The 26,385-nt window shown below is 36.3% G+C and overlaps 4 protein-coding genes and 2 pseudogenes across 7 annotated transcripts; 5 read left to right on the top strand and 1 right to left on the bottom strand.

The window, feature by feature from the left end:
- Positions 1 to 663: 663 nt before the first annotated feature.
- Positions 664 to 1,992, top strand: LOC104725332 (uncharacterized). Its single transcript, XM_010443970.3, has 4 exons — positions 664 to 963; positions 1,063 to 1,299; positions 1,383 to 1,586; positions 1,714 to 1,992. The coding sequence occupies exons 1-4, from the start codon at positions 955 to 957 to the stop codon at positions 1,774 to 1,776; spliced, it is 513 nt and encodes a 170-aa protein (XP_010442272.1). The 5' UTR covers positions 664 to 954; the 3' UTR covers positions 1,777 to 1,992.
- An 8,510-nt stretch (positions 1,993 to 10,502) lies between these two features.
- On the top strand, positions 10,503 to 11,138 carry LOC147935138 (BTB/POZ domain-containing protein At5g48510-like). The gene is made up of 2 exons (XM_087471945.1): positions 10,503 to 10,643; positions 10,779 to 11,138. The coding sequence occupies exons 1-2, from the start codon at positions 10,503 to 10,505 to the stop codon at positions 11,136 to 11,138; spliced, it is 501 nt and encodes a 166-aa protein (XP_087328071.1).
- Positions 11,098 to 12,774, top strand: LOC104725334 (uncharacterized; annotated as a pseudogene). Its single transcript, XR_015571192.1, has 4 exons — positions 11,098 to 11,319; positions 11,502 to 11,792; positions 11,987 to 12,100; positions 12,230 to 12,774. The product of XR_015571192.1 is annotated as an uncharacterized LOC104725334 (transcript).
- On the top strand, positions 12,447 to 18,004 carry LOC104728690 (AUGMIN subunit 3-like; annotated as a pseudogene). Its single transcript, XR_015571388.1, has 20 exons — positions 12,447 to 12,582; positions 12,937 to 13,028; positions 13,166 to 13,278; positions 13,564 to 13,604; positions 13,830 to 13,918; positions 14,016 to 14,229; positions 14,353 to 14,418; positions 14,843 to 14,946; positions 15,157 to 15,239; positions 15,407 to 15,461; positions 15,686 to 15,817; positions 15,921 to 15,990; positions 16,082 to 16,139; positions 16,227 to 16,282; positions 16,432 to 16,584; positions 16,671 to 16,781; positions 16,876 to 17,017; positions 17,098 to 17,173; positions 17,264 to 17,360; positions 17,461 to 18,004. The product of XR_015571388.1 is annotated as an AUGMIN subunit 3-like (transcript).
- Positions 18,005 to 18,986: 982 nt separating this feature from the next.
- Positions 18,987 to 24,168, top strand: LOC104725335 (AUGMIN subunit 3). 2 transcript variants are annotated; one of them, XM_010443973.3, is made up of 18 exons: positions 18,987 to 19,412; positions 19,771 to 19,807; positions 19,908 to 20,011; positions 20,455 to 20,650; positions 20,752 to 20,818; positions 21,171 to 21,274; positions 21,456 to 21,537; positions 21,723 to 21,777; positions 22,009 to 22,140; positions 22,228 to 22,297; positions 22,407 to 22,464; positions 22,551 to 22,606; positions 22,752 to 22,904; positions 22,990 to 23,101; positions 23,197 to 23,338; positions 23,436 to 23,511; positions 23,609 to 23,704; positions 23,804 to 24,168. In XM_010443973.3, exons 1-18 carry the CDS (start codon positions 19,237 to 19,239, stop codon positions 23,936 to 23,938), a joined length of 1,851 nt encoding a protein of 616 aa, XP_010442275.1. In that variant the 5' UTR covers positions 18,987 to 19,236; the 3' UTR covers positions 23,939 to 24,168. The 2 variants fall into 2 exon arrangements, with proteins under 2 accessions (XP_010442275.1, XP_010442274.1); XM_010443972.3 differs by having other exon boundaries at positions 19,003 to 19,412; positions 21,720 to 21,777.
- A 432-nt stretch (positions 24,169 to 24,600) lies between these two features.
- LOC104728691 (F-box protein At3g57590-like) lies at positions 24,601 to 26,128 on the bottom strand. Its single transcript, XM_010447642.2, has one exon. It carries the CDS (start codon positions 25,932 to 25,934, stop codon positions 24,684 to 24,686), a length of 1,251 nt encoding a protein of 416 aa, XP_010445944.2. The 5' UTR covers positions 25,935 to 26,128; the 3' UTR covers positions 24,601 to 24,683.
- Positions 26,129 to 26,385: the final 257 nt, after the last annotated feature.

Below are 26,385 nucleotides of genomic sequence, written 5' to 3' on the forward strand. Positions count from 1 at the left end.
AAGAGAAATTGACAAAAGATAATAAATAGAGAGAATGGGATTGCTTGGAGTCGTGGCAATGTTATTGTATTGTTGTTGGTTGCACACTGCACAGAGCACAAAGTTTCATAACAGAGGTAATGTTGCATGTGGCCCCTTCCTTCCTAAAGCTCCTTTTCTTAACTCTTTTGTCTCTTCAATTCTTTTTTTTTTCACTTTTTCTAAACAATAAAATTCCATTTTTCAAATTGGATATTCTGAGAAATGACCATTAATGAATGTTATATCTAGTATTTTTCTTACCCAACTCACAAGATAGCAATAAATGGAATGAGTAAGTCAGCTTTAGAATCCATAAAACTTGGTCAATTTAATAGAGTTAGTGAAAGTTACGTTACGTTTTAAGTCTTTTTTGTTTTGTCAACCATGGAAAAATGAATGTTTTGTAAAATTTATAAAGAAAAAAGTTATCTCATGTAAAAAAAAGTCTAAAGCCACCAAATTTTATTTTTTATAAGGATAAAAATCCTTTAAACATTAAAAGTAAAGACAATAGTAAACAACACTGTATAAAAAGAAATTATATAAAAAAATAGTATTATTTTGTTAGAAAAGTAATAAAAATAAAAAATAAAAAAATAGTAGAAGAAGAGTAGCTAAACCCAACTCTATTTTTCATTATTAGTTTTCACTTATTCACTTACCCTACAAGATTTTAAAAACAACACTCACCTCTGCTCAGAGAGACCACACAGAGTCCCCCATCTCTCTCTCTCTCTCTTTAACACTCCCCTACAAGTAGACTTTAAGGCAACTTTTGTCTCAGTGTTGAGTAATGTAAAATACCCATCTGGTCATTTACTTAACATACTCTCTCTCTCTTCTCTCTCATTCTCTATTTAGATTACTTAAAGAAGAGAGATCCAAACATCATCATCAATCAAACCCATTCATCACTACTTCACTAGTACTACAATGGACTACGTAAGCTGATAAGCTCCTTCCTCTTTCTTTCTTCTTCATCTTCTTTTGGGTTTTACAAGGTTTTTAACTTTTTGTGTTCTTTTTGGTTGTTTCAATCAGGAATACGGAGGAGGAGAGTACTGCAGGAGAGGGCACGTGCCGGCTTTTGGAAGCTGGGACTGGAACGATGCCGTGCCTTTCACTCAGTGCTTCGAGACTGCGACAACTCAACAGCCAGCTTTTCTCCACTACGCTCCTTACCCTCATCAAGATCGTGATCTTTACCTCGCTGGTGACCTCTACGACAACCACCACCTTGTAGCTGCTCCCGCTGTTATCCTCCTCCCTCGTCGCCGGGTACGTTCTTGATTCATGTTTCCCGATTCAGCACTTGGCGCAGGTGAGTTTTCTTGATTTAGTCTTATGTTACTATTTTTCAGGCTAAGGTGGGTCAAGAACCGGGGGCGGAGAAGAAAAGAAATGTCTCCAAGGAGCAACACAACTACGAGAGGGATGCGCGTGAGTTAAACGCGCCGACTAGCTGTCCAACACCGGCGGTGAAGCGGAGGATGAAGGCACCTAAGCCTGTGGATGAAGACTTGTACAAAGTCTCCCCACAACCTCTCCCAGTCAAAACCAAAAGGGTATTAAAAACTTAATTAATTTGTTAATTAGTTAGTTTAAGCTTTTATTGATACGCTTCGATGATTATATTGTTTTATTATAAGGTTTGATTGTTTTGGAAAATGTTAAAATAAATGAAATTTGCAGAAAAGAGGAGGAGGTGGGTTTGGGTGCATTTCAAGGTGTTTTTTGCCAACACGGGTGCTTTGAAGGAGGAACAAGCGTGAGAGACTTCGAGTCAGAAACAACACTTTATTATTATATATTATCAAAAAGACTATGCTTTGTGAAACTATTATGTATGTATTTATTTATGCGTAGGCAAAAAAAGAAGAAGAAGAAGAATCCTAAAAGATAGTAGAAAAATGTAGCTTTTGAGCCATATCGTATTAATTAGATTATAAAAATATGAGACTTGGTTTTGCATATTTGGCTCACATCCTCTAAAATGTTGTTGGTAGTCATCACTGATCAGTGATGGATTTGGTTTTAGATTAGGGATGGGAAAAGGAGTTAAAAGCTGTGAGGAGGGGAATGTTGAATAGTAGCTTAGCTTCGTCTACACAAAGTTTGACTTGTGGCAGAGCTACCTACCTTTTTTTTTTGTTTCCTTTTTGTGAATTGAAAAAGAGTGGACTCTATTAAGAGTTTATGAGAATGTAGATAACGGGTCCTAAATGATAATTTTTTTTATATATTAGTAGAAAGAAACTGGCAGAAATCTTAATGGTAGATTTGGCAAAATTTTCAAAGTTTGCTGGGACTTAATAAATTGTCATGTTTTGGAAGCTGGATAGGCCCTGTTTTTTTATAAGTGACTTGGTTTAGCAAGAACCTAAGGTTGTTTTATGTATTTATTTTGTGCTCTTGCTTGTATCTGATTGACTAAAAGTACGTAATTCTTCCAAGTTTCATTTTATAATAATCAGATGACAATGTTGTATATTCAAAATTGTTGGTAGGTTACTTCACATGTTCCTATTGTTATACAGAGAAGTGTATATAAATGAAATTAATATTTTGATAAAAACAATTATGCTTTCAAGATAGAGAAAAACTTATATAGCATGGGATGATAATATAATATGCTTTTCAAGATAGAGAAGAACTTATATAGCATAATCTTTTGTGGCTTTCTTTTTAAACAAACTAAGATTTCATTCGACTTAAAATCAGAATTCTCTTTGCGAGAGTATGATAGATAAGGTTAATCAGAGCCAAACACAAAAATTCTAAATGAGAGCTCACAAATGCTAAAACGACAACCATTGTTCAAACAAAAACATAGAGATAAATGAGAGCTCACAAACTCAATCGAAAAACATACAAATCTTGGCTACGGGAGAGGGAAGCATCTAAAGAAAATCTGAGTTCAATGAAGAAAAAATAAAACTTTTTTTTGCTTTCAAGATCTTCGAGTAAAGTACTTTTAGTTGAATTGTTGTTTTTTTTTTTTTTCATCAAACACTCCATTATATTAGATTAAAGGTTTACAAGTTTTCTTTAAAAAAGAGCCAAATACATCAACAAACTTACACCGAAAGAAAAGATAAGCTACAAACAATAAACTTAAGACATACATCAAACAAGCTTCGAAGCTTGATTTGGAACCATAAAGGTTAGAAGATAAACAAAGGGGACAACAAGTCCAGGAGATAAAGAGTTGCCCCACAAAGTGAGGCCACTCGAGGTAGAGAATGACCGACCACTACCACATAGTCAGCCACTTTGATAACCATTGCCGCAGACGTTGCAAAAGAACGATCGCGGTGTTTGGATTCCGTACGTGCGTCAAAGGTCCCTGGAAAGGGTGGTCCCTGGAAAGGGTGGTCACACGCTGGACAAGACGAGAGTCTTGAAAACCAAGAACCTAAAAAGATACTTGGAGGAGGTGTTGTATTGCAGAGAGCTTTAATTACCATTTCTAGGCCTTCCACAAGGCTCAATCAGAGAGGAGAAGAAGCAAAATCCTTTGTTACTTGTAAAACCCAAATGCCTACCTTTATAGTGACTTTCTCAAAAGTTTTTTCTAAAAAGATAGACACACGCTCTTCCATCTGAGGTATAGAAGAGGAAGGAGCTCTCCCCAAGGGAGGAGTTAGACATCACAAGCGCAAAAAGGCGCCATATGCCTACCTTTAAGGGGGCGTTCTTGAAGATTTTCCTAAGGAGGTGGACACACGCTCTTCCATTGGTGATATAGCAGAGGAGGGGACTCTCCCTCAGGGAGGGTTTAGACAACACAAGCGAAACAAGATGGTCTCAGCTTACACTTCTAAACCGCTGTGGAAAAATAACAGGCGGATTATCAAGGCTTGACCTTTTTTTAGTGTCATGCTTCATAAATAAGGAAGTTAGTATGATACTCTTCAAAGTGGAGGATTGCAAATTAAGATATCTCTCCAAACAGGAGGAGAATGACAATATATCACATTTTTTTTTGGAGGAAATTGAGGTTACAAAACCTTTACGGTCAATATAAAACTCAATTAAAATGGTCAATACCAACATAATTACACACTGGTCCAACAACCAGGAAAGCAAAAATTGGCCCATATTTTTAAGAAATCTTTTTAGGCTCGTTAGGCCCACTAACAAAGAACAAGATATCTGGCCCAAATGCCTGAGAAACAGCAACTGGCCCACCAACATTAGGGTTTCTTCCCTTACTCCGCCGACAAAGAGATGTTTAACCAGAGAGATGAGAAAGCTCGCCGGCAAAGCATTTCGGATTCGTGGACTCAATCTCACCCGCGGTTGGGAGAGGGCGCTTTGAACGGCTTGTGGAATCGACGTATCAACAAAGTTAAATGTTGGACAAAGGGGATGGTTGGCCGTACCAGAGGGAGTTCTCGACGACGGCAAGATGCCTTGTCGGAAAGAAGGAAAGAAAGGAGGTTGACGGTGGAGAGCTTCCCACGTGTCCGCATCGAAGGCATGTGACCTACGATTGCCAATGTTGCAGCTTGTGGCAACAGATCTGGATGACCGAAATCGGGTCATGGGGAAAGCCACATATCCGGTGGTGGCGGAGGGTACAAGGGAGAGTTTAACGATGGCATACGGTGGTATGGATCTTTGGAAAACGTTCCATAAGATTCTAGATCCGGCGGAGGGTTTGTTTATAAGATGAGTCGGGGATCGGAGGTGGACAGGCTCTCGTCGTGTCAGCAACAACGGAGTATAGAAAGAAAATATCTTCGGAGCTTTAAGCGGGATCCCGAGAAGGATCCATAAAGAATTGCTTTGGACTATGTGCATTCGAACTGGATCTCGTCGGCGAAAGGATCAACCGGCTGAAGGAGAGCAAGAATCTCGCCGGAAAAGGCCGACGGAGGGAAAGAGGTATGAGCACCACAAGGATAATAAAGTCTCCGGCTACCAGATCCAATATGACAGACATAATACGGTGGTCGGGAAAGATCGAAACTGAAAACAAACATGGACTGATGAGCTTCATACAACAGGGAAAGAGAGGGGAGTGAACGGTCCGACGCCGGCGAGCAACTGCTCTACCGGCGTCGGAAATGGTTAACTCGAGACTTGTCTCAGAAATAGTGCTTGAGAGAAAAATATCTCTTGCACAGTTTCATTCATTGCAACGAAAACACACAGTTGAATTGTTTAATTTATTGTATATGGTAAATGGTGAACTTTTAAGCATAATTTATATATTTAAACTTAATCAAAAGTTAAAAATATTAAATATATAAACATACTAAAATTTTAAAATATTATAGGACGGATTATATGGTGAAATAAGTTTGAATCGACATTAATATAAATTTAAAATATCATTAATCCAACATTTCAGTGCACTTAGAGCTGTCAAACAGGCTTAGATCCCGCAGGCGTGGCCCGATTAGTACAATTGCGGAGCGGGCTTGGACACAATAAGTTTTGTCCACAAAAATGCGGGCATCATGGGTCCGGTCCATGCGGAACACGGGTTTAACAGGTTTGTCCGTGGCGGGTTGGCGGGTTTGCGGACTGGTCCGCAAAAATATATATTTTCTCTTTTTTTTTTTATATAGATAATAGATATCTATAGATAAATCGATTTATTAAAGCTTCTGTTTCTTATAGAGGTTTTCTAATCTTCTATACAAGTCAACATTTAACCTAAAACTAAAAACCCTACCTCGTTGAACTTTTAAACTGTATCGAAAGTCAAAACAGAGTATTCCTAGTTTCACAAATCACAACTCAGATTCTCATATCATTCATCATCCTTCACTGCTCAAATCAATTATCAATTATCACATGTTCACAACTTCACCACAAAGATCCACATTTAACCAAAACCAGAAATCTGCAATGGTAAGTTACTTCTTACTACTTACTAAGATAGTGTCTACATGATTTAAGCTAAAACTTAAAAGTAATAGTTTGTGTTTTGTTTTAGGAGTCACGTGATTCTTGCAATCTTAGATCGTTAGATTTAGAATCTCAGAGAATTGTTGATTCTGCAAATGCTGAAAGCGAAAGAGAAACAAAGATCAACGACGATGATGATAGTGACAAAGGAAAGTCACCAGCACAAAGGAAGAGAATATAGGCTGATGGAGCTGAAACGTCTAAGCCTAGTAAAAGGTCATCCATTGAGATCTCTGATGATGATGACAATGGTGATGATGGTGACAAAGGAAATTCACAACCAAAGAAAAAAAGAAGGCAATATTCAGATGTGTGGGCGGACTTTACGGTGATTACTAAGAAGGATCGCAAGGGAAAAACTGAAGAAAGAGCATTGTGCAAGCATTGTAAGTCTGATTTATGGTCTGCAATCACTCAAGAGGGGTACATGTGTCTAACAACACATTACATTGACAAGAATTGGAAGCTGAACAACAAAATTCTAGCATTTTTTGCTGTACCGCCTCCACATACAGTTACACACTTAGCTATGGAGATTCTTGAGAAACTAAAGGAATGGGGGACTGAAAAAAAGTGTTCTCACTTACTTTAGACAATGCTACTAACAACGATACAATGCAAGAGATGGTGAAAAATCAGCTTGTGTTGCGAAACATCTTGAGTTCTAGTTTCAAATTATTTTTAGGTTTCAGTTTAGTACTTCAGATTCAGATTTTAGTTTGAATGAAAAATGTGACATTGAGTTTTAGTTTTGTTTCAGACTTTTAAGTCTTTGACTTCAGATTTTTAATGTTTCAGATTTTAAGTGTTTGAGTTTTAAGTTCAGCTTTGGTTTTATAAAACTGCAGGTTATGGTTTTATAAAACTGCAGGTTTAGGTTCTAATGTTCTATACAACTGTAATTTGCAGGTTTCGGTTCTTATAAAAACTGCATGTTCTGTTTTTTTTTTAAAACTGCAGGTTTTTGCCATGAATCGAATCATGTTTAAAACACTCAATGTTTTCAAGTCAATGTTTTCAAGTCTGCTATAGTTACTACTTTTTTGATATGCAGTGGAAGCAACAGCACTAGAAAACAACATTATTGTGTACTAGTTTGCGCAAGATCTCCATTTCTTTGTTACGGCCTGAACGAGGAAAATGAGCTTATCTTAGTTAGTGTGCTCCAGGGACTATTCGATGCAATGACCCTTCTCCTTAAGTTTGTCTAATCATAGCTTCAGATTTTATAGAACTGCAGGTTTTGGTTTTAAAAAACTGCAGGTTTAGGTTCTAATGTTCTATACAATTACACTTTGCAGGTTTCAGTTCTTAGAAAAACTGCAGGTTCTGTCTTTTTTTGTAAACCGCAGGTTTTTGGTAAACTGCAAGTTTAACTACAGGTTTTGTTTAGTTTGAATGTTTCAGATTCATGTTCAAATGAATATGTTTCATCATTGATGGTTAATCTGTTTTAACAGTTCAATGTATGATGGTTAATCTGTTTTCACAAGTTATATATCTAAAATGATAGTACATCTGTACATTAAACTTTACAGACCCGCGGGCTGGTCCGCATATCCGATGATCTTTGCGGGACGGGTTTAGACATTGTTTTATCTGTCTGCGGTCAAAACGGACGAACCACTGTGGTCTAAAGGAAGAAGCAGATAATGGCGGGTCTGTCCAGGCGGACGCGGACATACCCGTTTGACAGCACTAAGTACAAGCTATATTTTTATTTACTATTTTTAACATTACTAATAATTAAATATGTCAAATTGAACAGATTTAGTTAAAATTGAGTGAAACAAAAAATTATTAATACAGTATGAGTATACCACGCATATTAAATCTTATTTTACTATTTGCATTGATTCACAAATATTCAAATTAATCATATTGAATCAAAACGAGTACCGAATTTAAACGTACCGTAACAAATAATACCCACAACCCTACGTCTCAAACACATCTGAATAAAAAGGTGAATATCATAACCAAAAGAAGAAGAAGAAAAAAACTGTAGTATCGTATTATATTATTATTTTGAAGTTTGGACAAACAAAAGACAATCTAATTATTTTCCAACAAATAGCTTTCTATCAAACCCAAATATACGAAATCACTTGAATATCCTGTTGATATCTCTAAACCAGCTCATATATACGGTGAAGTGAATGATTGATGACCTCCTTCGCTCCTTTTTATTTAAATTTTCACTGCTGACACTTTTATAACATAAAACAACGTTGTCGAAATCTTCTCCTCCATCTTGTTAACTTTTTCACTATATACTGATGGTACTTGTTTTTTTGAGTTTATGGATTGGATGGATCTTGTGGAATATATCATTTATGCTTTATTTAACCATAATTTCATTCATTTTCTTGGAGAGAGATAGTCTTTTTCTTCAGCTACAAAATCATTATATTCTCTTCTCTTTTTTTCATTTGTATTTTTCTCCACAATATTTTTATAACTTTTCTATAGCAAACTTGTCGTAAAAGTAGGTTTTTCGTTTTTTTTTCTTTCAAATTGAGTTTCAATCGTTGAGAAAAAACAATTCAGTTTATATATCCAAAAGCTTAATTTAACGTTAAAGTATCACACTCTTAAGTAAATTATGAAAGTCTTGTCTTTCTTTCTTATTAGGTTCCAACTTACAACTACTAAAAATTCATTTATAATTCTTTTAATTAATTTTCTAATCAAATTATTTCGTCTTTTTATTATCTTTTGAATAAATAAATGGAAAGAAAAGAAAAGAAGATACACGTTCAAATAAAGGGAAAAAGTGGGTAACTTAGGAAAGAAAAGAAGACAAAGGTGGTGGAATTATGGCAATCAAATGTCATTAAAGGAAAGAGAGCCCACGCTTTCAAATTAGGGAAAGAGAATGGTAGCACTCTAAAGCACCCTTAAAGCAACTATAGATTGATCAAATTAGCTTCTACTTTTTTACTTTGTCGTGAGATGGTTGTTTTATTATATTTTTACTTTCTATTACAATCATAGAGAAGTTTTTTTTAGGATGAATATAGTTGAATAAATACAACAATAAAAATAGGTTGAATTGAATATATATATATATATATAATATATATATATATATATTTTCTTGTTAAACAAATAAAAATAAAAAATATTTCTACAACTTACTATTTGTGATGGAAAGTAACATAAATAGATTCACTTATGCCACTACAAGTTTGAAAAGTTGAACAAAGATTTACCTTTTTATTTTTAACAGAAAAAAAAATTATTTTTGTTTTGTTTTGCAATTGGATAGGTAAAATGGAAACAATTCTTCTATTTATTTTATTTTCTATCAATGTTTATTCCTAGGGGTGATACTAATCATTCAAAGTCCAAATTATTCTCATAAGTCGTAAGGGGTGATACTAATCATTCAATGTTTATTCCTATCTGATCGTATGTGTTTGATGACCCATGCATAGACATGTTGTCTAAATGTCTAACGAATCGAAGACAAAAAGTAGTTGGTGATAATACAAACGCATAGTAAGTTCACATCATCACGAGTTATGGCCATGCAAAAGTAATCTAAATTAATCCTTTTGTTTTTCGTTCTTTTTTGCTCCTTCGTGCTAATTTATCACCATCGCAAAAATTAATCAATGTATATCATAGAATGATAGAAGTGATCGACCAATACATATCTTATAATTTAGCTTCAATTGTCCGTTTCCCACTTTCTAAAAAGTTGAATAACTCACATTTCATTAATTTTCTGTCTAAATATAGCATGTGTCTTGGTCGTTAAAAACCAACATAAAGTTTAAAAACCCTGGAAAACTATTTTCTTGTTAAATTTATATGGCATGTTTTAAACATCTTCATATATACTTGTGTTTTAACCATTTTACTAAATTAGCATATATATAAAATATAATTTATGTGATTGTTTTTAAAAGTTGTTGTGAATAAAATATTATGCAATAAAATCATATGCTAAATATGAAGACTTGAAATTTTTTTGAGATTTCTTATTATTGTTCCGCGGATTAGCCTAAATTTTTTGAAATTTATCAAATCAATCATAATAAACATTATTTCTGTTATTTTGATATATAGTTGCTAGTATAATCGAAAATCACTCTTTAATCCGCAGAAGAGTGATTAATTTTTGAGATTTTGTTGTCTATATATGGTTAATTAAATATTTTGTGGAGATTTTTTTTTTTGGAATATTTTTTTTAAAAAAATCTGAAATCAAGATTTAACTAATGGTTAAATGTAACCTATAACCAGTCAAGTAATCAAATAATTAATTTTATAACCCATATTATATAGTCTATAAAAAAAATTTGTGTACTTTAGTTTTATTATATTGGGGATATTGTAATACAATTTTCAAGAGAGGAGGCGAGGCCAATTAAGAGTTTGGACTTGGCAATTTCTTCGTATTTGTGTCTTCTCCATTTCCAAATTCTTGAAAAATGGAAGCAGATGGAAGAAAAAAAATAAATAAGTCATTTTGACCGTTTTCATTATGTTCTCTATATAATCCACTTTCGTTTTGCAATGAAAAATATTCTATTCTATTGATTATTGATATGGCAATTCCAAATAACAAAGAGCATTTCTCGGGTGGACTTGCAAAGGTTTTGGCAGAACAATGGCAAGTTGACGTACGGCTCAAGGCAGTTAATAGTGATGATGAGGGTTCAGCTGTCTCTGCCCACAAACTTATTCTGGTCTCTTCTTTTCATGCTTCCTTCTCTCTTTGTTGATATCATCATCTAATTCAAGAATCAACCTCTAGGAAGGCTTTTGTTTTTGGGGTGTTGTTAATGAAGTTTTCTCTTTATGTATGTTTGGAATTTGAATAGGCATCAAGATCTGAGGTTTTTAAGAAGATGCTGGAATCAGACGAGCTTAAGACTTCAGCTAAGCAGGTGGAAACAATCACTCTCTCAGATATGAAACAAGAAGAGTTGGAAGCTTTTGATGAGTTTATATACAGTGATGGCTCTATGCTTTCTGTGAAAGTGAAGCAACATGCTCGGTCACTCTATCTTGCGGCTGATAAATATGAGATTCCGCATCTACGAGACCTATGCAGAACCGAGCTTATATCTTCTCTGAGTTCGTCGAATTCTCTTGACCTCCTTGAGCTCGCTCAAATCCCTTTTGACGAAGTCCTTAACGATGCAGCCTTTGGCTATATCAAAACAAGTCGACGGAGATGATTCCGACGGATTCGAGACTGCCAGCGAACGTGAAATCAGCGATGAAGAAGGAGATGAAGATGGTACTAAAAACGACGCCGTCACTAGTCAGGAGGAGAAACCACAACACTCGGAGAAGAAGAAAGAACAGGTTGAGCTAATGAGTGGAGGAGAAGCCATAACCGACGACGGATCAAACAAGGTGATTCCACTTTGATATCTTTAGGGTTTGGCTAATTCTGGGTTTTAGAGGTTCATTAGCTACGTGCCATTACAATTTTCCTGTGAAAGTTTGAACCTTGGATGAAATTAGTAGAGAAATGCTTTAGAGCTAGTGTTGATAGATATTGAAGATTCGTCTTTTTTTGTTTGTTTGTGTTGAAGGAGAAAGCTATGGCAGAAGCAAATGAAGCTAAAGCGGAAGGAAACAAATTGTTCGTTAATGGCTTTTATGAAGAGGCATTGTCAAAGTACGCTTTTGCTTTAGAGCTTGTGAAGGAGTTTCCTGAGTCTATAGAGCTTCGATCCATATGCCATTTAAACAGAGGTGTATGTTTCCTCAAATTGGTATGTTCTTTAGTATAAGCGGTCAAAGTGTTTATTTGATTACTTCTTGGTCAGTTGAATTTCGATTGAAGATGAGTATAGTTGAGCACTTCGAAGATGCTGTCACGGGTGAGTTCATGAGTATGCAAGCAATAACCGTCTTTCCCCCTTGAGGTTTACTCATGAAACCAATTTATTAGAATAATTAGCTAGGAGTTCTAGGTTAGTTTCTGGCACTTGTTACAGGATAGATAGTTTTTGGTTGTAGATCAGGTTTATTATTGGAAGAGTTCACACTGAGTCTCTGCTCTTCTCATCTGCAGACCTGAAGAAGATCTTAGAACTTGATCCTTCAAGTGATCATGCTAGGAAAGGGATACGACGTCTTGAACCTCTTGCTGCTAAGAAGCGAGAAAAGATGAAAGAAGAGGCTATAAGTAAGTTTGGGGACTACTTAATCATAAAATTGTAGATCTTTTAGCATCTAGATCCTAGAGTGATTCCTTGTGGTTATATATTATTGTCTTATAGACTAACATTGATGTCGAATATATTTGTGTTTGTAGCTAAGCTGAAGGAGATGGGAAATTCGATCTTGGGTCGATTTGGGATGAGTGTGGACAATTTCAAGGCTGTTAAAGATCCCAACACTCAGTGTTGACAACTTCAAGGCTATTTGTGTTTGTAGCTAAGCTGAGGTAGTTTTAGTTATGTATGGAAGCTTGATTTGGCTTGTGATCCTAGCAGCAGGGGGATCAGAAGTCGGTGTCACGGAGACAGTGGATGACGGCATGTGTGTGCGGATCCGCAGCTTTAATTAGCAATGCTTATACTTTCGTCTCTGTGGAAAACGCAGCCACTTTAGACAAGAAACCAGGAGGTAGTTGCCGTAACTGTCAGGACAGTGGTGCTGTTCTTTGTGAGTCTCACTCTTCTTTCTTTTTGTTTTGTTGTTGTATTGATATAAGACCACAAGATCAAATTGAAAATAAACATATTGAGCACCTTGCTATGTTAAAGGTCAAAATGATTATGTGTTTCCATGAGCTTAATATTCCAAAGTTTTATGTAATATAAAATTTTTTAATAATTGTTTTGTCATTATAGATTATTAAAGTTTGATAATTAATAAACACAAATTAAAAAAAGAATATTCAAATGATTGAGCAACCTTCTTTTGGGTTTTCGGATGATTTTGCTTAAATTCTCTTAGAGTTGATTTAATTAATTTAGTATTAATTAGATGATTAATTAATATGTGAGTAACTAATAGTTGTGGTTACTACAATGCTCAAAATAAGACTAGAAGCAACTGTTATAGTTGTGGTTGCTACCTTCGTTGAATCACGACACTGTATTCCTGTGGTAACCCTTTTTCCCCATTTTCAAGGGGTTTGGATTTCTATGTATCTCCAAAACATAACAAATCGCATATAGTTTTTGATTAAAAAATATAGTGTCGTTAGAGGGGCGAAGAGATAGTTTTTGATTAAAAAATATAGTACCCGACAGCTCCGAAAGGCCGTTCCAGTACGACGACGCTCGACCTATCCTCGACTGGATCTGTTCCTCTCTTCGCCCCTCTAACGCCCTCTCTCCCCAGTGAACTATCACTGTACGTTACTCAGATTCACATCGAATATCTTACCTACTTCTCAATGTTGTTTGGTTTCCGGATTTGGTTGAATTAAGAGTCTGGTTTGGTGAATTAATAAGTATATATTCCAGTTTGATGAAGCTTGAATTGTGTCGCAATCATTGTCGTTATACTTTCGATTGTTGTTGTTACTAGCTAGCTTATTTTCTCGTTGATCAGGCATATTTTTAACAATGAATCAGATTAGTTTGTTCATATATATATTAGTGGTTAATGTGTTGTTTCTCTTGTTTTTGGATCCAGATATGATCAATTTCAGAGACAAGGTACACTCTTAGAGCTAGGTAATTCCATTGTAACAAAATTCTGCTTTTCTCGGCTTTGGGGCAGAAGAAAGCATTAAAGAAGTAAGGTTATACTTTCTGTTTCATGCTTTAAGATAAATTTATACTATTATAAGGTTCTTAAGGATTTTTTTGCCAAGGACTTAGTATGTACACTGTGTTTTATTGACATATGGTGCACTGCTATCCTTGTTAGAAGTTATTTTATTTTCTTGTCACTGATAGGTCATGAGGCATTTAAGTTAGTTCCCTGTGAGAAATTTCCAGGGAATTTGTTTCACATCACTTGGATTATCATTTATGACTACATTCAGGTTCTTATTGGTGTGAGATTTCCATTATGGTATCAGAGTGTTCATAATTACTGCACTAGCTTTTGTTGATGTAATCGTCTATATATATACCAATCAGTACATCAGCACCGCTGACAGTTTCCTTTTTTTAATCAACATAGATGCAACTTTGGCGCATAAGGCTGAAGCCTTGGAGTTGCAGAAGCAGCTAAGGCGGTTACAGACTCAATATGATTTACTCACCGGCCAATTTTCAGATCTGATTCAAGGGAGACGTGCTCGGGTTGCTGCAACTTCTGCTGTCACTGGACAGATAACAGCTATAGAAGAAAGCTTATCTGCTAAAAATTTGTAGGTTTGGTACATGTCCTCACACTATGTAAAGTGAAATGTAGAATTCTTTTGGTCTTTGATAAGTTTGTGATGTTTTCTTTCGGTAATTTCCTGTGATTTAGATGAATGGAGATTTGGGAAGACGGCTTCCACTTCGCAAGAGCTGGCGCATTATCATTCCAGAAAAGGTGTCCTTCGTACCCCTTATTTGTTGGTTTTAGCTTTCCCTATCCGGTGAACCACCTTAAATCTAGTTGGCTTGAATGCATTATACTTTTAAATTAGCATCACTCGGGTGAGGAACTTAAGCTGCATAAGATAGTTGCATATCTGGTAAATATTTTGAAAGATCGATTAGTTAGATTGGTTATTTTATCTGTAGACAGGATATCATTTATGGAACTTTTCTAGTAGTTATCTGTATGAAGAGTTTTATGGAGGCAGGAAGTTGTATTTTCTTAGATGCTTCTTTTGGTTGATAGATCAAGAAGTGGGTTTTTGACAGCTAGCAGAGCAGTTTTCTTACTGATATATTCTATAATATACAGTATGCATCATAGTAAAAGTCATCAACTCGTTTAGCCAACTTAATTGGTTGTTTCATATGTGCAGAAGACGGAGTCTGCTTAGCATACTGTGATTTTCAGGACTACTTGGCTGGAGATTGAGCCTGCACAAAGGAGCTAAATCAGTGGTTTGCAAAGCAGCTAGACAGAGTAAGTGCATGGAATTAGTGGTGAATCAATTGCTGATTATTTTAATTTCTCTTCCTCTTATAGAAAAGTCAAGCTAGCTGAGATCTTATTGGTCGTACCTAGTGACAAATGCTATGGTTTGACAATTTCTGAGAATGAAGAAAGTATCAACTGATATTCATCTTGCACCGTTTTATGCACTTGTTTAATGTTTATTCGCTATCATGTCAGGGGCCATACCGTTTAAGTTGCAGATGAAGGAAAATCGAAATGCTCACAGGTTAGTTTTGATGATACATCAAACATGTTTCAAGGTAACGTTCCTATAGTGTGACTTTTGTTTTTCTGATATACTATTATGTTGCCTAAAATATGTAACTTCCCTCTGTATAATAAAAATCCTCCGTTTTGTTATTGTGCATAATTCTTACTTGTTAGAAGCCATTGTCCATCTAGAACTTGTCTATTTACATTGCTGCAGATTTGGAACAGCCACAACATCAACGTGTAGATGAACTGCAGTGGCTCCGATCCATGTATGTATTATTTGGTACTCCAGCAATATAATTTTCAGCTTTCACTTTGATTGTTACTCTGGATTTGAATATTTGAATATAGTCGTTTAGTTGAGAAAAAAATGTATACAAGGGTCTCTCTAAGAGAAACTAGAGACCACTTTATGGCATATAAAATAAAATTGTGGAATTTTCACGCTTACAATTTTTCTCACTCTCTAAGGCATTTTCCTGGTTATTCACAGCTTTGGAAAAAGGGAGAGACAATGGATTGAAGCCCAGGTCGAGAATGCGAAACAACAAGCTATTCTCTTGACGCTCAAATCTCAAGTAACATCAGTTGAAGCTCATATTCATTTTGATCTACATTCTCTAGGGTAGAAGAACATGAAACATTGAAGCAAGACATTGATAAAATCATCTTTTTGACACTTTAACTTGTCATACTGTATTCCGGTGATCATTTTCATAACTGTGCAGGAGAAAACAGGCAGATCTAGTTGAAGAAATCTCGACCCTTTATAAGAAAGAAGAAAAACTCTTATCTGAGGTTTGTTTATATACTCAATTCTTTGACATTTCAAGTATCAACTATAACAAGTAGACAGTTCTGTGAATATATAGTCTCTTCTTCCTTTTAGACTATTCCCGAGCTATGTTGGGAGCTTGCTCAACACCAGGACACCTATATCTTGCAAGGTATTAAGCATTTACTTTTTGCTCCTTACCTGTAGCTTATGCATATTTTTTGGGCTTATATATGCTTTTGCTCATCATAAATTGTAGGTGACTACGATCTAAAGGTCATGCGTCAAGAACTGTATAGTAGTAAACAGAAAGTGGTACGTTGGCATTAAATTTTAATTGTATACTTTTAGTTAAATCTCTTCGAGATATGTTGGCCACAAGATTTGCATGGTGTTTTTTCCATGTCTGAGATACAAAGATCTACTTGTCATTATGTCTTTGATATCCCAATATATTGTCACAGTTCATCAGACACCTGATTAATCAGCTTGCTAGACACCAGTTTTTGAAATTAGCATGTCAGCTAGAAAAGAAAAACATGCTTGGAGCATTCTCTCTGCTAAAAGTAATCGAATCTGAACTCCACAGTTACCTCTCAGCCACAAGAAGCCGTGTGGTATGGGTTTCAGAGATAGTTACAGTCCATGCTTTCTTTCAACTATCGGGTATTGAAACTAATTCATCTTTTCCCTATATATACAGGGACGATGTTTGGCACTGATCCAAGCTGCATCTGATGTGCAAGACCATGGAGTAGTAGATGACAGTGACAGTTTTTACATGGAGTTAGAGATCTCTTGACCATTCACTCAAGTAATCAATGCTACCGTTTTACATGATTTTTCCCTTTTGTCTGATATTTCCTAACCTACTTAAGGCTGATGATCTTCATTTTTTCCTGTACTAGATGCTCAAGCCGGGTTATCAGGTTATGTCTCAGCTCCAGCCATCATTCAGCAGATAGTTGCTCTTCAATCAGATATATCGTCTCTTCAGTCTGACCTTGAGAATTCCCTTCCAGACGACAGAAATAGATGCATTAATGAGCTGTAAGTCCAAAATCCTCATAACATTCCTCATTCTCTATTACGACCTCATGTATCACTATTGTCTCTTCTCTGTTTCTCAGGTGTACCCATATTCAGAACCTGCATCAACTACTCTTTGCGTCTTCTACTACGGCACAACCGATATTGACACCATGGGTAAAAGAAATCTCAGTTACCATTGTTTGACTTTAACCTTATCCAAGACCTGGAGTTTAACTCATTTTGTTTCTCCCTTGTAAATATTAGCTGTTGATGAAAGAACTTGATGAAATGGGGAAAATCACCTCCAAACTATATGTAGCAGTGGAAGAAGTCATTCTTGAGCTCGACAATAAAAAAGAAGGTGAGTCTTCTTAATCTGTTCATCTAAATTCCTCTTCCATGAACTGCTATATATGTATTATAGCGATATTGAAAATTTGAGTTTACTGCTATCGTTGCAGATCGTGGAGCATAATGCCAAGGACGTGGAACTTCAAAGGCGAGTATTTGTGGACTTTTTCTGCAACCCAGAGAGACTGAGAAACCAAGTGAGGGAACTCAATGCGCGTGTCCCTGACCGTGCTTGCCAAACCTCATCTAGGTAAAAAAGGGGGTCAAAAGTATCATATTCGGAAGCAACCTAACTCTCTCGATAACAATAGCACTATATAGCAGCAAGGGATTTTAACAAAACAGGAGATTCATCAATCCCAAGAACTCCATTTGAACCTGCTTCACATGTATGCAACGCATCTCTACGAACGTTAGTTCCCACTTATTGTGGTTCTTTAGCAATCACTCGCACATAATTTTCTATCATCCATATAAAAGTCGATCTCTTTTCTCAAAAAATGATTCTGCTTCTAAAGAACCACATTCTCTTATACCATCGACTCTTTTTCTTTCTTCATATATATAGCATCAATTTGTAAACGGTATGTAGTTTGATCTCAGTCTCGTACTATTTTCCAAGATGAATAAAAAATCTCTTCGTATCGTCAAAAATTTATGGCATGCCACTTGGGTTAACCGAACCAAACTGACCTGAGCTGACTTTTTCGGTTCTTGTTTAACCAAAATACTAGTAATATTTATCGAAATTAACCGAAAATAAATGGTTTGGTTCGTTTCGGTTCTTGGTTAAATTTACTGATTAAAAACGGTTAAAACTGTATAATGTGGATTAAGTGGGTAAATAGGTTCGTTTTAATTTGAGTATTAATGAAAACCGATCTAATTTTGGTATAGTCAATTAATTACGACAAAAACACTGATCGGTTCTACCCAAACCAAATCAAAATTCTCACGTAACCAAACCTAAATTGAAAATATGCTAATTGGCTCAGCGGAGAAAATCGAAACCAAACCAAAACCACAACTTTTCGGTACAGCTAGATTGGGGCCCTGTTTTAAAAATCTCCGCGTAGAACCGATTATACCCCGCAAAATCGCTAGGTTCACTCTCTGCCTCGATTAATGACTAATCCCCGCCTAGCATTGATTATCCAATTATGTCCGTCTAATTTGATTATAATCTGTCTAATCTGAGTACTTCCTACTTAATTTTGTATATACCGGTTATTTTAAAAGCCAAATATAAATCAAATATGTATATATTTTTGTTATTTAGACATTTAAATTAAGAGTTTATGATGTTTTACAATAACTAATGTACAAAATTTTAATGACAAATTATAAAATTTTCTTTTGAAATTATATTTTTATGTGTTTACGGTAATTTTAAAGACAATACTATAGTTTTATATTTTATTTGATATATTTTTTTTAACATAAACAGAATTAATCATAAATTTAATTCTATATATTTGAATTTTATTATTAAATTAATAAAATAACCCTAAAACTAGTCCCTTATTAATCCCTGTTTAATCCCCAATTTTCTTGCTAGGCGCTAGATCCACTCCAACCACCCGACTAGCGCCTAGCGATTTCTAAAACACGGGATTGAAGTATTATGTTGCTCGGTGCAAAACGACAGTCCTAGTCAAAATCGTGATTTAGGCCATCTTGTTGCATTCACTTGCCATGTAAAAGTTTTTTTTTTTTTCTGTTTCCATGAAAGAATAACAAAAATATATTATTGAGACATCAAATTCAGAACCTATCCACTAACGAGGCAACAAACAACAGTGTGAATTTCAAAATTTCATTCAGGGGCAATCATATAATTTCCCACAACCACCGGCGCTGAAGAAAAAGAAAAAGGGCGATCGGTGATGAGCAGCGCGAGACTGTGCTCTCTCGTGGCGGAGCTAGGTTACGAAGGCGCCGGAAAATTAGATCCCGACAGCTTCGAATGGCCGTTTCAGTGCGACGATGCTCGACCTATCCTCGACTGGATCTGTTCCTCTCTTCGCCCTTCCAATGTCCTCTCTCTCGCCGAACTATCACTGTATGTTCTCTTTTTTTCTTTTTTCGCTACCATTCTCAGATTCAAATCGAATCTCTCACTTTGGTTTCCGGATTAGGTTGAATTTTGTTTTGGTTTTGGTGAAATGGGTATGTATTCCATTTTGGTGAAGCTTGAATTATCGCAATTAGGCTAATCATTGTGGTTATACTTTCGACTGTTGTTGTTAGCTAAGCTTATTTTCTCACTATTCAATGCCTTGCTGCATTTTAGTTTTACCGGAACTTATTAGCAAAGATTCAGATGCATTTCTTTGCCGTTAAAGTCCATGTGCTTCTCTCTATGTAGTTAGTTCATATATCAGTGGTTAATTGGTTGTTTTTCTTGTTTTTGGATCCAGATATGAGCAATTTCAAAGAGATGGGAAGCTCTTAGAGGTAACTCCTTGTGTCATTCTTCTGTCCTCGGCTTTTTAAGGGTTTCTTACGCTTTTAATTCCCCTGCCTTCTTACTATGCATTTTTTTGCATGGAGTCAGGGCGAGGATCTGGACCAGGCTTATGATAGCATATCAGCATTTTCTTCCAGGAGAAATAATCAGGAGGCGGTTTTTGGAGCAGAAGAAAGTATTAAAGAAGTAAGGTTAGACCTTCATATCCTATATGCGATTCTGTACTTTCTGTTCCATGCCTATTATAATGCTCTTGAGGAATTTTTGCCAAGGACTTAGTTTTACATCACTTGAAACAAGTACAACTGTCCTGGTTTCTTAGTGTGGGATATAATGTGTGCACTAAGTTTATTGACCTATGGTGCATGGTGTGGGTTAATTTTGTTGACAACTTCGGTTCCTTAGGTCATCAGGCATTTGCATTAGTAATTATAAGTTTCTTTGTGGTGTTTTTATATAATTATATTCTGTTATTCTGATCACTTGGATTTTCATATTATGCCCTTCAGGTTCTTATTGTGTAAGATCTCCTTATGTTCTCACAGGTGTTCATAAGTGAACGAGATTTTGTTGATGTAGCTGTGGATACCAATAATTACATCAGTAACACTGATAGTTTCTTTTTAACTGACAGAGATGCAACTTTGGCGCATAAGGCTGAAGCCTTAGAGTTGCAGAGACAGCTAAGGCGGTTACAGACTCAGTATGATTTGCTCACTGGCCAATCTTCAGCTCTGATCCAGGGGAGGCGTGCTCGAGTTGCTGCAACTTCTGCTGTCACTGGACAGATAACAACAATAGAAGACAGCTTATCTGCTAGAAATTTGCAGGTTTGATACATGTCCTCACACGATTGTTAAGTGGAATGTGAAATTGTTTTGGTCTTTGATAAGTTTGTGATGTTTACTTTTGATATTTTCCTGTGATTAAGATGAATGGAGTTCTAGGAAGACTGGCTTCCACCTCTCAAGAGCTGGCACATTATCATTCCGGCGAAGGTTTCCTTCTTATACCTTCTCTATGGTTTTACTTTTCCATACCTGGTGAACTACCCTAAATCTTCTTTGAAGCTGAATTTTGTAAATGGCTTTAATGCACTATACTTTTAAATTAGTTACATAAGGTAGTTGCGTATCTGGTAGTTATTTGAAAGATCAATTACTTAGATTGGTTTCTCTCTGTAGCTAAGATTTGATTTTTGGAATTTTTCTGTTAGTTATCTGTGTTAAGAGTTTCATGGAGGCAGTAAGTTGTATTTTCTGTAGACGAAGTAGGGGGTTTTGACAGCTATGTCAGTAAATTGTCATCAACTCGTTTAGCCAACTTAATTGGCTGTTTCCATATGTGCAGAGGATGGAATTTACTTAGCATACTCCGATTTTCAGGCCTACTTGGCTGGAGATTCAGCCTGCACAAAGGAGCTAAATCAATGGTTTGCAAAGCAGCTAGACACAGTAAGTGGATGTCATTGCTGATGATTTCAGCTTCTCTTCCCCATATAGAAAAGTCAAGCTAGTTGAGATCTTATCCATAGTATGGTTTGACCATTTCTGAGAATGGAGAAAGTATACTGTTATTCATCTTGCACCAATTTATGCACTCAGCTTAATGTGAACTTTTCTGCTATCATATCAGGGGCCATACCGTTTAGTTGCGGAGGAAGGAAAATCAAAATGCTCATGGGTTAGTCTTGATGATACATCAAACATGTTGCGAGGTAACTTTACTACAGTGAATTTTGGTTTTTCAGATGTACAGTTACGTTGCCTGAAATGCGTATATCCCTGTGCAGTTATGTAACTTCTGTATAAGAAAAATCCTCCGTTTTATAATTGTGCATGATTCTTACTTGTTCGACGAAGCTACTGTCCATCTTTAACTTATCTATTTACAATGCAGCAGATTTGGAAAAGTCACAGCATCAACGTGTAGCTGAACTGCAACGGCTTCGATCTATGTATGTATTATGTGGTACAACGGAAATATAAATTTCAGCTTTCCCCTTGACTGTCGCTCTAGATTTGAATCAAATCTTTTAGTTCAGGAAATTGTATATGTACAAGGGTCTCTCTTGCTACTTGGCCAGCCTAAAAAAATACTGGAGACCATTTAGTGGCACAGACAAGTTTTTGTATTTTCACGCATACAAGTTTTCTCACTCTCCTAAGATTTTTCTTGTTATTCACAGCTTTGGAACAAGTGAGAGACAATGGATTGAAGCCCAGGTCGAGAATGCTAAGCAACAAGCTATTCTCTTGACGCTCAAATCTCAAGTAACATCAGTTGAAGCTCATATTCATTTTGATCTACATTCTCTAAGGTAGAAGAACATGAAACATTGATAAAATCATCTTTGACACTTTACTTGTCATACCGTATTCCAGTGATCATTTTCATACCTGTGCAGGAGAAAACATGCAGATCTAGTTGAAGAAATCTCGACCCTTTATCAGAAAGAAGAAAAACTCTTATCTGAGGTTTGTTTATATACTCAATTCTTGACATTTCAAGTATTCTCTTTCCTAAACTATAACAAGTTGGTACTTCTTTGAACTACATACTTGCTTAATCTGTTCTTCTTTTCAGACTATTCCTGAACTATGTTGGGAGCTTGCTCAACTCCAGGACACCTATATCTTGCAAGGTATTCAGCATTTACACTTTGCTTTTACCTGTAGCTCTTGGATAATTTTGGGCTTTCATATGAATTTACTCATTATAACCTTCTAGGTGACTACGATCTAAAGGTCATGCGTCAAGAGCTGTATATTAGTAAACAGAAAGTGGTATGTTGGCCTTCAGTTTTATTTGTATTTCTTTTAAAATTGACATTTTCAAGATATATTTGCCGCAGTACTGCGTGTTTTCCTTGTTTGAAAGACCAAGATCTACTTGTCAATCTGTCTTTCATTTCGGAAAATTTTGTTGCAGTTCATCAATCATCTTGTTAATCAGCTAGCAAGACACCAGTTCTTGAAATTAGCATGCCAGCTAGAAAAGAAAAACATGCTTGGAGCATTCTCTCTGCTTAAAGTAATTGAATCCGAACTTCAGGGTTACCTCTCCGCCACAAGAAGCCGTGTGGTATGGTCATAGTCATAGTTTCAGTGTACTCTTTCCTGCAACTTTCAGATAATGAAACTAATTAATTTTATCACTATATATACAGGGGCGGTGTTCAGCACTGATTCAAGCTGCATCCGATGTGCAAGAACAAGGAGCAGTAGATGACCGTGACAGCTTTTTACATGGAGTTAGAGATCTCTTGAGCATTCACTCAAGTAGTCAACACTGTCGTTTTACACAATTGTTCCCTTTTGTCTGGTATTTTCCAAAACTAATTTAGACTTATAACCTTCATTTCTCCGTGTTATAGATGCCCAGACCGGACTATCAAGTTATGTCTCAGCTCCAGCTATCATTCAGCAAATAGTTGCTCTTCAGTCAGATTTGTCGTCTCTTCAGTCTGACCTCGAGAATTCCCTTCCAGATGACAGAAATAGATGCATTAACGAACTGTAAGTGCAAAATCCTCATAACATTCCTCATTCTCGTACACAGAAACAAGCATTTACGAGCCTCATATATCGCTATTGTCTTTTCTCTGTTTCTCAGGTGTACCCATATTCAGAACCTGCAGCAACTACTCTTTGCGTCTTCAACTACGGCACAGCCCATATTGACACCATGGGTAAAACAGATATCAATTCTCAGTTACCAATTTTAGTCGTTAATCTAAACCAATAGATGGATGTTTAACTCATGTTGTTTCCTTCATGTAACATTAGCCGCTGATGAAAGAACTTGACGAAATGGGGAAAATCAACTCCAAACTCTCTACAGCAGTGGAAGAGGTCACGCTCGAGCACCGCAATAAAAGAGAGGCGAGTCTTAATCTGTTAATTTTAGTTCCTCTCGCCAAAATGGATATATATATGTATTAGAGTGAAATAGAAAATTTGAATATACTATAATTGCTGCAGATCGTGAAGCATCACGCAAAGGACGTGGAACTCCAAAGGCGGGTATTTGTGGACTTTTTCTGCAACCCAGAGCGGTTGAGAAGCCAAGTGAGGGAACTCAACGCACTCGTTCGTGCTCGCCAATCCTCATCGTAGAGGTCCTCACAATAAGTACATAGCACAAGTGATCTCTCTTAGTTTTTTCCTTTTCAAGTTTGTCTTTTCACTTCCTTTGTGATTGTATACAGAAGGGCCTTCTAGTGGTTGATTGATTTTTCTTACTGCTCATCTTCTTAATTTTGTTTCTAAGTTTCGTGGTTTCTTTTCTTGTGCACCCATTCTTCTATTTATTTGGGGTTATTTGAGCTTTCTTCTTTCGTTTCAAAGTATTTTCAGTTCATGTTACAGTATAACTCTTCTTTCGCCTCTTGTTTCTTTGTTTTGGTCTTAATTCATTCTCAAAAAGATAGATCTCCGATCTCGTGCATCTCCCCGTCGACGATCCACCACTCTGATTTCTCTTCTTTCTTCTTGAGTGACGACGGTAGAGAAGGGGATTTTGTTCCGCCGTCTTGGCTGACCTGCCTCCGTTCTCATGAACCCGAGCAAGGAAGCTCCGTTTTGAAGCGAACCGATGACGGAGGAGAGCATAGCTGGTGAGCGTCACAGAGTGAACCTATTTAGGTATTATGATTGTACCAAACCGTTTTAGATTTATACCATAACCAATTCGGTTTGCGTTCTTTTTTTCCAAAAATCTTTTTTCTTTCCTTTGATTCGGTTTGATTTGTAAAAGTAAAACAAGAAAGAACGAAATAGCTAAAGGCCAACATATATAGTGATAGAGCAGAACAGTCACAGATTAGCCAATAACGAGCAATACATGTAAATATGTCCTCTCTCACTCTAGGTTAGCTAATAAATCGTACGAGTTCTGCATGAAACTAATCGGCAGCGTCTTCATTATAGATGGAGCAGCAAATTTGCATATGCCTAATTGCTTTCCTGATGATGCATGACGACCTTGTTGTTGTGGTTTTGATGAGGCCTTTTTCTCAGCGATGTTTAGACTTGACTTGATCAGTGGCTCTGCATAGTTAACGTTAAGATCTTCCACATGGTCTACAAAAGCGTGAACAAGACTACCACACTCAAAACCTTGGATACGGACAATCTTAACAGTGTTCCTTTCAGGATTGAAGTATAAAACTCTAATTGGTTCACTCTCATCCGAAGAAACGATTTCACCAGTACTCGTCACTCCAATGACGCAATCAAATTTCGCACCGCCGAGATCACCATCACCAAAAGTAGAGACATAATTCGACCATTCATGTTTCTTGACATCCTCTAGAATCCACACACACAATTGGACATTGGTTATTCCACCGTTGGCTTCATGCATCCAATAAATCCCACCTAGTTTACCCTTATAGTTTACCAATGTAACACGAGCTTGATGATTAAAGCAGCTTGCATCAACAAACTTGAATTTCTCAGACCTAACATCAAAGCAAACTACAACAAAACCCGGTTCTCTCAATCGTTTAGCTAAGTAAAAGAAAACCCCATTGATGCATATTCCTTTATTAAAAGGATGAAGCTCTAACTCTAAGGGACATGAGATCTTCCTCCAACTCATTTTTCCAGTCCCTAATATCAGAATATAATAATAAACCGTTTCAAAACAAAATCTATCTGCGATGGTACTATGAGGTCTACTGAACTCAACCAAATGCAAAACCTTGAAACGCTTATCAATTGAATCAAACCCTAGAAAGAATCTCGAGTTGAATCCCGTTGTCTTCGTTTTAGGTAAGAACACACGTTGTCCTGTGTCAGGGTTATATATCACACACAGAGCATCCTCCCCACCCTTGTTTTTCAAGCTCGGCACACTAGGAAAACATAACAAACCAGAGGTATAGCTACACGTACAGTCGTCTCTGAACATGGACTTACAAGGGAAGTCCACATGACAATCGGTGGCCGCTACTTCAAGAGAAGACTTGTCATCATCATCTGGATTCTGAGGCGACGAGAAGAAGCGCCATTCACTGGATTGTTTGATGGCGAATAAGAGACGTGGACGAGCCCATGATCTGGTCAAGAACAGTTCGGTGAAAGATGGACTGCTAAGCATGACCCCCATAGTTTCGACACGCAGAGAAACCTAGATATGGACTTTGCAGGCAACCTTGAGAATATTTCGTTAAAGAGATCAGTCGGAATGGAATCAAAAGTTTCTCCGTTACTCATGATCGTTGTTTTGTACGTGCTGATCATAGGAAGGATCAGAGAATACAATATGAATACAATCACACTCCAATAAATATATATATATCAAGTTTTAGGGTTTAAGGTTTCTAGGGTATGCCTCTATATAAAAGAAGTTCGTAATTAGGGTTAAGTTTTATAGCTTATTAATATTGGTTAATTATACTAACTAATAACTAAAATGACAATTTTCTTGTCTTTCAGCAAGATATTTAGTTTTATATTTACTATCATATTTTTTACTAGAACTTTCTATTTATTTCATGTATAATTTATATATATGAAAAATTACTTTCTCTTCAATAGTCTAAATACAAAAATATAAC

The sequence above is a fragment of the Camelina sativa genome, chromosome 11 (genome assembly GCF_030686135.1).
Source record: "Camelina sativa cultivar CO46 ecotype springtype chromosome 11, ASM3068613v1".
In the NCBI taxonomy this organism is placed as follows: domain Eukaryota; kingdom Viridiplantae; phylum Streptophyta; class Magnoliopsida; order Brassicales; family Brassicaceae; genus Camelina; species Camelina sativa.